At 37.1% G+C, this 10,502-nt stretch overlaps 1 protein-coding gene across 1 annotated transcript; it reads left to right on the forward strand.

The window, feature by feature from the left end:
- The first annotated feature begins 2,195 nt into the window (after window positions 1-2,195).
- Window positions 2,196-4,272, forward strand: arl4ca (ADP-ribosylation factor-like 4Ca). Its single transcript, XM_056758865.1, has one exon. It carries the CDS (start codon window positions 2,727-2,729, stop codon window positions 3,303-3,305), a length of 579 nt encoding a protein of 192 aa, XP_056614843.1. The 5' UTR covers window positions 2,196-2,726; the 3' UTR covers window positions 3,306-4,272.
- The last annotated feature ends 6,230 nt before the right edge of the window (window positions 4,273-10,502 follow it).

Below are 10,502 nucleotides of genomic sequence, written 5' to 3' on the forward strand. Positions count from 1 at the left end.
TCAGACGACATAAGAGGCTTTTTGGGGGTTTAAGAGAGCTTGTCAAGAAATGTATTTTAGAGAAGTCTGGAATTGATAAGTCTGATGTTTTAAAGGCCTCCAAAAATCCCAGAAGAGATCTCGGTCTCCATAGCGAGAATAGAAGTTAAAGAGCAGCTGAAGTTAGCTGAACCCTGAGGATTATGTCCCCTAGGTGTCTCTAAACCTCTTGAATATTCACAGCTTGAGGCGATTTTGGTTTGAGAATTGTCTCAATTCTGCATAAAAGCTTTATTATTAGGAAAGAATGTATGGATTTGAGTTGCCAAAGCGTGTGTGTGTGAAGTTTGTCCTCCAGGTCTCTCTCCCCGCGGTTGGCTGTCGGAGCAGCTGTCTGAGTGGACAGGAAGGGCTAAAGAGTGTCAACCCTGTTTGTGCTGCTTTATAAAAAGGTGTAACATGAGGCACTTAAGGTCCCCATGTCCTCTGTACTTTCTGTATTACCTCACTTCCTGTCTGACCTCGTCTGTACAAAACAGATAATAATACTTCTGAATAGTGCATATGATTCATCAACTGTTGTGAAGTATTTTTATTGCAATGCAATGCATTCTGGGATTGCTGTTAAGGATTGAAATTTGCCTACCGGAAGGTGCTTTGGAAGGTTCGTACTTCCCTTGAAATGACTCGGTAGTCATTTAAGGTTAAGAAGGAGAGCTGTTATGGAAAAAGGGTTTTATTGCGGCTCCTGTTGTGGTCATGCAATCTTTTGTTCGGTCTATTTGAATGCAATAGAGTCTTTGATCTGGATCGAATTGTTTGGCCACAATAAACCATTTCATCTCCTTCGACTTGCACGCTCTTTCCAAAACCTTTTCCTTCCTGTTGGAATTCTGTCAGAATGGCAGGAACCACAAATCCATGCTTCCTTTTGGTATCAACATCCTTGAACGCATACAAACAGCTTCTCTTTAGACAGAAGTGAGGAAACCAAGTCTTTGTTTAGAAATAGACACATTCGAAATGATATTTTAGGGATGGTGTAACCTTAATATTGTATTGTTGTCTCATGCATCATTTAAAACATACCTGTGATAAGCTGTTGTCATTTCTTTAGATGCAGAAAGCAATTCATTTTATTTATTTGAAACACCACCTGCCTTTACTAACAGGGTTAACCCTCAACAGGGAGAGTTTCTGTGTTACCTTTCCCAATCATGACATCTGGTGGCAGAATATTGACATTACACCTGTTGCAGTGAGTAAGACTCCTTCACTATTAATCCACAACTAAAGATAGTTTTAAAAAATAGTGCTATTAAAATTGTTTTATAAGAATATGTATTATAATTTCTTTATTATTAATATGTTACCCTGCTTGTGAAACCCAGACTTTTGTGTTTTCTACTTAAAATTGCCCTTCATATTGCAAGGAACGTTCTGTGAAGATATAACCATATCAAATGTCGAAATCATAGCTAAATGAATGAATGAAATCAAACATTGATGCTTGTTTTCTCACATACGAGACTTGATCCAGGTGGGTCAAAAACGTGTACTTTTTAAATGTCTTTATTTATTAATGTGGGACGATTATCAGACGTTTTTGGAGATTTATGTTTAAAAACATATTTGACGTTTCATTAAATGACAATTTCGTAAACTTTTGTTAGCGACTGCAATGGCGATTTTACAATTGTTTCCGCTGCTGTTCATATAGTGAACACTAGATGTCAGCAGACTCACGAAACTGAATCATCCCCACATGCAGTCAATCGGATTCATTGATTATCGGTTCAAATACGATCTGTTCAAAATGTCGTGACTTATAAACGTTACTTATATCACTTAAACATTACCTATATAATATAATAAGACAACAAAGTATAGTGTATATATAGTATTTTTAAGTATAGTTTACTTGGCAGCCCAGAATTCGAAACACATCCTAAAAGTCTATTTGCATAAATCCTCCGACAAATGCTTATATAGCCTAAATATGTATTTAAATGATTATATTACATTGCATTAGTATAATAAACGTCTTGACGAATAGCCTGCTGTTATTATAATGAGGTTATTCAAAATCTTAAGCACAAGCCCCGTCATGGCGCAAATAAATCCCTTTTTGGGTTTGCGTCTCATGATCGGTGCTTGCAAATCGTGTTGTGACTTTCTGAACCGGTGTCTCTGGTGTGGGTGGAGTTCACGCGGATTTGTATTCCTCGTGCACACGCACGCTCCCCCAGCTCCAGCGGCAGAGCTTCAATGCGCTGCTGTTCTGACGCGGCGCGAGGAAACCTCCACCTGATACCCGCGTCCGCCTGTTTGCATCACCGAGGACACCTCAGACCCTCCGACTCGGATTTATGCGCATCTCATCTTCGGATTCGTGGATGCATTCTACAGATGTTATAAACGGAGGTCTGCGGCACGTCTCATCCCGGGAACAGGCGGAAAACCCAACGCCCTTCTCAACCCGACCATGCGTACCTGTCCCCGTTTAACGCGCGATGGAGGATGCTTTTACGCGTTTGCGTGTTGACTGAGGATATGCAAATGACACGTTAAGGTGTTGCGTGTTTCATGGATCATTTTATGGAATCATAACCTGGTGTTATTTCTCAAAGTCATCTCACGCCTGAAAACTGAATTCACATCTCAAAACACTCAAATGCTTTGAGATGCTTCTTCATGTAGGCGAGACTGCTGTGTGATTTATTGATCGCTTGAATATTTATCATAAGATGGGGAACAGCTTCTCCAACATTGCCGCATTCCAGTCCTTGCACATAGTCATGCTCGGTTTGGATTCAGCCGGCAAAACCACGGTGCTGTACCGGTTAAAGTTCAACGAATTCGTCAACACCGTTCCCACCATCGGCTTCAACACCGAGAAGATCAAGCTCAGCAACGGGACGGCCAAAGGAATCAGCTGTCATTTCTGGGACGTTGGAGGTCAGGAGAAGTTGAGACCCTTGTGGAAGTCGTACAGCCGGTGCACGGATGGCATCATTTACGTGGTGGACTCTGTGGATGTGGACAGGCTGGAGGAAGCCAAGACTGAACTTCATAAGGTGACGAAATTCGCAGAGAACCAAGGAACACCTCTGCTGGTTATCGCCAACAAGCAGGACCTTCCCAAATCCCTAACGGTCAATGAGATCGAGAAGCATCTGGCTCTTCATGAACTGAGCCCGTCCACCACGTATCACGTCCAGCCGGCGTGTGCCATCATCGGAGAGGGTCTGAACGAGGGCATGGACAAACTGTACGAGATGATCGTGAAAAGACGGAAATCTCTGAAACAGAAGAAGAAACGATAGATAGCGTTGGACTGTTAACTCGATTTCAGTGTTGCCAGGAAAGATATGCGGGTGTTGCCTTGGTGTGCAAGATTTGGGGGAAACTTTATGATAACTTCTGATAGTCACGTGGATTACGTTATTAACAAACGTTACGTATTACGTAACAAAACGTTTTTGGCTTTTGTTTGTATAAAATTGGATCAATAGGCTTTCGTGAATATTTACGTTTCAATGATCATTTACTGTTGAAGTTTTTTAAGTAGGCCATTTGATTGGCTAAAAAACTTTTTTTACGTTGTAATTCCGTTTGGTGCCACTAGTGGCGCTGCAGTGACACACTTTACTTTAATCCATTTACTTCGTATTAGTGCAAGTTATTATAAAGTGTTTCCCAATACGAAAAAATGTTATTGAAGTGCTCAATAATATTCTTATGTCATGAACCAAAAGAAAAACATAATGCATAGAGAAATTAAAATAGCGCTAGTTAAAAATGTTAAATGCATTGAAATAAAAGATCAAATGGGCCGGACCCATATTGCTGCTTGAAATTATTATTAACATTAATATTGCTTTGGATTTAACTGCTAGCCTGTGATTTTTGAAGAGACCCTATACGAAGAATACTTTTTTTAAGAAATGGTGATGATTACGCACTCATGCACCTGTATGTGGTTTTAACTCATGTTTGTTTAGGTTGGGCTTGTTTTTGTTTAATTCTTTCTGAAAACATAACAGTGCATTGAACCATGCGGTTCCTGCCGCACCAGGGCGGAGTCTGCATTATTTTTCTGTTCATTTCTTTTTCTTCCTGTCTTTCTTTTAAAAAGTCGGTTGAATTGGCTGACACGGGCCTTGAACGTGACCGGATGAGTTTTGTTTTGCTGAAATGCTAGGTTGTGTATTATGAAACCATGTAGTGAAATGAAGACTGTTTATGCACATGATGCCAAAAATATTCAAAATAAATTATACTGGAATATAATCCCATTATATTTGCATACAACTTTATGAATCATAAGTAACTTTTTTTCTGTTTGTCCAACCAACGGCAGACCTTTAAAAGACCAGCTTAATCTTTCGCACACTAAGTTTAACTTGTAAACTTGTTTAGTTCATAAAAAAGCTCTAAATAGTTGCACACAATGTGACGTTTTCCCTTGATACTTTTGTTACATGCAATGACCTTGTTTGCTGTAATTAAAGTCGCGATACGACAGTCATCACCCATAATTCCCCAGGCTGTCAGATCTACATGATTCTACTCGGTGCCTAACCACATAAATCCCTTTGATTTAGCTCCAGGCTGGCCTGGTTCCACACGTGCCTGCTTTTGGCATGGCACGCTCCCGGGATAATGATCTTTTAGCGCTCGAGAGATTGGAAAGAGATATTAATAGGAGAACTCTCCCATTGTGTAATTAGAAAAGCCACACCGGGCCTGAGAAATGATTCTGATGGGTGTTACTGTAGCCTAGAGACCCGATATGTAACACATGCCGTCATTACGCTCGGATGACAACAACTGGTTTGTGATTTGAAAAAGTGTGCTTTTATTTTTAGAAAATACTTTTTAAAGAGAATATATGTACAGTTTTGCATTTTTTAACGCTGTCATTGAATGGCTGTAGTCTTTCATTGATATTTTTATGAAAAAGTAAGCGCTTTTTAGCATTTTTTAACAAATCCATTGTCCATCAGATCAAAGTCAGCGTGGCAATGTGTCTGTTTTTCCAGGCCTCAGTATTATGCATTTTGTAATCATATGTCAAGAAAACCATAAAACAGGAAATGACATCACGCATATAGGACCCTTGCAGACCATCATGATGACTTTTTAATAACATCATATAATTGTACATGGCACAGTTGAATTAAGGTGTTTTTTAAAGTTGGATAAATGAGCACAAACATACATTTCTAAGGATTTGCCAGATTTAAAAATATACTTTTATTTGTTTGATGTAAAAAAAATATTTTTGCTTTCCTGTAGCTCAGTGGTAAGAGCATGGTGCTAACAACGCCAATGTCATGGGTTCGATCCCAGGGGATTGTACATACAAGAAATGTATAGAATAATACAATGTAAGTCGCTTTGGATAAAAGCGTCTGCCAAATACATTAATGTAAATATCACTCTCTTTCTGTCTATTTATGTATTGATTCCTCTTATAGCACACTAAGTATATGCCGTAATTGAATTACCCATCATCCCGCTCAACCCTTCTATATGAAATCAATATCTCACAATCTGCTGTTGTTCTCAGCAGGCCTCGGGACAAGAGACGGCTTCTGAACAATACAGGAACCCACAGCAGAAAGATGAAAGGTATAATTCATCTCAACATCCTCTATTCTTAAACCCTGGGGGGCGGATACGACAGCTTTTTTTGGACCAGCAGGTAATGGGGTTCTATAAATAAACTTTAATCATTAATGTGCCGCCCATTGGAAATTCTACAAGTAGTCAGAAATGGGCCGTCGGTGCTCGTGCGTGTTAAAGCTTGTCTTACAAAAAGCTCATGCGTCGTGTTTATATGTCTGTATGAATGTGGCACAGTGGTGCTGATCTCAGGTCAGTTAACTGACTGGTTGAGCTGAAAGTAATCAGATTGACTGAATCAGATCAGATGTGTTTCACTGTGTGTTTTATTTAGATGTACAGCACAGGCCGGTTTTTATTTTATTTTGTTTTTAAGGCACAGATGGTTATTTATGGAAAGGCATAAATAAGGTGTGTCATCACTGTTCCCAGGAAAACAATCTGATTTAAAAGTACCGAATATTAATTCAAGATTTGAGACTTGTTACTAGGAACTACAAGTGAAATACTAAGTAAATAATGATGGGCATTTGAAATATTTGTATAGTTTTGTTTACATATTCAAAACACTGGCTGCCAGAGCTCTCACCAAAATAGCATACTTACGGCTTACAATAAATAAATAATACAAAATAAATAAATGAATAATCATCAAAAATGAATAATAACAAACAGATTGAACAAATAATTAATAATAAAAAGTGTAAACAGATTAAATAAACAAAAAAATCAATAAAATATATTTGCCATGTAAATGTATAAATTCATGTTTTTACATGTTTGTTTTATTTATTAGGTTTCTTATTTTCAGGGGCAAAAATTTCCTATGTATCCTATGAAAAATGAATGGTTTTAGTAAAAATTTAAGTTAGTTAAATTTAAGTATATTTCCAGACTACTAAGAAATTATGAAAAACTAATAATAATAACATTATTAAATAAATAAACAATAATTAAAAAACACAATTTTAAACAGATTCAATAAATAAATAAATAAATAAAAATTGAATTGTGTAAAATCTTGTTCAAATTTATTCCATTTTTATGCTACTATTTAATTTTTTTAAAATGGGAATTATAATTAATTTATTGCTAAAACAAGTATATGATCAGATCCGCTTGACATAAGAGAAAAGCACTTTTTTTACACGCCTAAGCACATTATAAACATGTTGTATAATCACTGCCATTGTTTAGACAAAAGATGTATAGCCACTCCAACTCTCAGAATGCAAACAAGTTATTGCACTGTCTTCGGTTACTCCCCGTGTATTCAATGTTTTGTTTTGGTGCCTGTATAATAACTTGTTTGGTGTCTGCAATTGTGGCCCTACATATAAATTGTATGTTATCATACTCATAATTTACACTTGTAGACAGTGCTGCTTTCAATTCCCAATATTCCCTGTTGTGTCTAAGAGAAGACGTAACACATAAAACATATTTTGATGAAGGAGTACAGTAGTATCTAGAGTATGTAGGTCACGTCGAAGGTTTTGTCTTCCAAACCTCTTTCCATGTACGACTCTGCTCTTCCGGGAAAAGGATGCACAAGGCTTTCAAAACACACCTGGAGACGTGTTTTTAAAGTCATTAAAATATTCAGGAAGTTTGTCTGCTGCATTATCCTCGACCATTCTCTGTTCCTGTTGTTACTCGCCTTACCGTGTAAAGTCTTTCTTCCTCCTCCTCACGTTGTGCTCGAACAGGCATCTTCCACTTAAGCAGAAATGTATCCGTGTCCTACTTTTTCTTCCACCACCCCCTCTCACCTTCCCATCTTCTCTTGTTTCTCTACGCTCATCCAAAGCATCCTTTTCTTTCTGCGCTCTTGTAAACGCAGGACGCCACTTTGCTGACGTGTTTACTGTATTGTTGAGAAGCGATTAACGTTATCAAACCCCTCTCCTCTGTTTATCATCATCTGTGTGGGTGTTTCTGCATTCAGGCCATTGAATCACAGTCTGGATTAAGTCTTTGGTAATGTGTGTTATATGCTAACATCGGTGCAGCCTGGAGGAAGTATAATGGTGCTTTAATGTTTTGTTGTATGTGTCGAGCTGCTTGGAGATGTGTTGATCCGGGGTGTTTTGTTTATGGCGCGCTGTGCTGCGCCTCGGGCTGTTGTGCTGAATAAGTCAAATCAAAGAGCTTAGATTGGCAAGGTGGTCATGTGACACTTGATGCTGTCTGACTGTTGCTATTGATGCGCCAATGTCAGAAGTTTCAGTTGTTTAGTGTAGACAGATAGTCATACAGTCAGTCAGTCAGTCAGAAAAAAAAAACATTTAAAAAATCATGTACTTTAGACAGATAGACTCGTGGATAGACAGACTCTTACAAATGTGTTTATCGTAGTGTGCTAAAAGTATACTTATATTTTAAGCTAAATGCACAACCTGCAAATATACTTCAAATTACCCTTAAGGATACTTGATTTATCTGGACAGATAAGTGTATTGGCTGACCTATAGTTAGACTCAACTATTGTAGTATTCTATATGCTAAGCTTGTAGTTTTGATTGAGTGGTGTAAATGCTTTTACCACCAAAATTGTAGTTAACATAGAATACGTCAAAGTGTACTTTTATAAGCTAGAAACTGTGCTGACATTGTATCCACGATACATACAGTCTAAGTTCATTTGTAGTTTAGTTGTAGTACAAACAAAAAATGTTTTTGTAAACTAGTTGTGTGTTTAGTTCACTATTCTTACAGTGTACTTTTATGAATTTAAAAAAGGGGGGCGGAATTAAGTATTATTTAAATAGTACAATTACAAGTATTCAACTTGCACACTAGTTACAAGTACTCTTGTGTTTTTTTAAGTGTACCAAATAACAGTCGGACAGAAATTTTAAATAGATTTTAATAAGTAATAAGTAATAAACTTAGTACACACAGTTTACTACTGTTAATGTATTAGAATATACTCGAAAGTGTGCAGTTTAGTTGCAGGTATTATTTAAATAGTACATTTACAAGGATACTAGTACACATTATTAGAATACTTAATATACTTAAAATATACCTAAAGTTTAATAAGTATACTTAATAAAATAAACTTAAAGTATTCTTGTTTTCGAAAGGGCACAGAAAGACAGACAGACAGACGGACAGAAATTTTTAATAGATTTGAATATACATAATAAAACATAGTTGCATACTACTAGTGTTACACTTAAAAACTTTTATAAATTAAAAAGTTGGCCAGTTTAGTTGCAGGTATTTTTGAAGAGTACCTTTACAAGTATACAACTAGTAAACTGAAATTAGTATACTTACACTTCAATAAAGTATAAAGTATACTTGTTTTTATAAGGGCACAGACAGACAGACAGATTTTTTTTATATCATTTAATATACATAAACAAAGTAACATACTGCGTTCAACACAGTTACAGTTCAAGTATACAGTACTTAAAAGTATGGGGGGGCGTTTTTCTACATTTAAATTTCTACATTTAATTTATAGCATACACCTGAAGTACACTTAAAAATGTACTTCAACTTTAAATGAGGGACTTGTAATGTGTTTATTTTTTGTAAGTGGACAGACAGAAATACATTTTAGAAAGGTTTTAATATAAAGAAGTTACTATAAAATCTTGTAGTGTCATAATTCCACACACAGTATGTTCAGTTTAAGAAGACCCAAGGGCTTCAAAAGGCGCAGGGATTAACCGTCAGTTTTCAGCTGTTTGCCAGCTACAATAACATCTAACTCCTAACATACATGTGATGACTGATATCATATCCTTACAGAGGAGTATTCTTCGCGTGACTATTGCGACAGACATAGTTGTTAAACTAAAACCTCTTTGTTATAACAATCTTGTGACAGTGCAGATCAATGGCGTCCTGCAAGGTCACTCATGGTTTGTTCACCACAGGACTATGCGAAAGAATGTGTAAAATATGTGAATGAAACATGTCAGCGTTATCTCAGTAAATGCTTACCATTGTAGACACTTGGCAGGCTGAGAAGGTTACGATTAGAAATAATGAACGCATTTATTTTTGATTTGATATTTATTGAGGGTTGTATTTTTTGTCTTTAGGATTTAAGATTGAATTTAAGATTGTTCAATGAATGTCTTTGGGGAAGACGGTTCAGTCTCTTTGTGAAGTGACGTTCTGCATCACATCTGTGTCGTAGGACGCTACATTTCTCATTTTAACTGTACCCTGAGTGGTCAAAGGTCAAATTTTCTTAGGTGGTGCTGGAGAGGTTTAGTGTCCCACAAATATTATGTGCAGCTTCCTCTTTTTCGTGCCGTGTTTAATGTTTTGTTGTTGAGAAAGGAGCAAAGCCATGATTTCAACTCCATTATTTTTTCCCCTTTATGTTGTTTTTAATCTCACATGCTGTTACATTTACCACAGAACACGCAGAAAACAAAGAGGTTTTTTTTATTTTTGGGTGTACTGATTCTTTAAATAATGCATGCTGCTATTCTATCACATTTCTGACTCAAAACATTTATTTCACACTCCTCGTGACCACACGAGAGACGTTTCGTCATTTGTGACCCAAAATATCCCTCTTGTCTCTTTTTTACGGCTCCTTTGCGCTTGTCAAAGCGTGTTCATACAGACCTGAGAGTTCACAGATGGGTTAATCCATCCAGGTGTGAGTGTGTCCACGTTTTCCTCTTGTTTTTCTGCAGAAACAGGTTTCAGATTTGTCAGCGAGGCTTGTCTGAACGCCGCAGCTTTCCGCTGTATATCATTAGCACTTTAATTTGGAGAGCAAATGAATCGTTCGCTGTCCTGCTGTGATGGGAGAGATGCCGTACTAAGATGCCAGATTTATGATGGTAAAAATAACATGCCAACAAACCATTAACCATCTGACGCACACTACGGGACTACTAGGCAATTTTAATACT

The sequence above is a fragment of the Triplophysa dalaica genome, chromosome 10 (genome assembly GCF_015846415.1).
Source record: "Triplophysa dalaica isolate WHDGS20190420 chromosome 10, ASM1584641v1, whole genome shotgun sequence".
Taxonomy (NCBI): domain Eukaryota; kingdom Metazoa; phylum Chordata; class Actinopteri; order Cypriniformes; family Nemacheilidae; genus Triplophysa; species Triplophysa dalaica.

Coding starts and splice junctions, on each gene's coding strand:
- arl4ca (XM_056758865.1), top strand. CDS start 2,727: ATGGGGAACAGCTTCTCCAACATTGCCGCATTCCAGTCCTTGCACATA.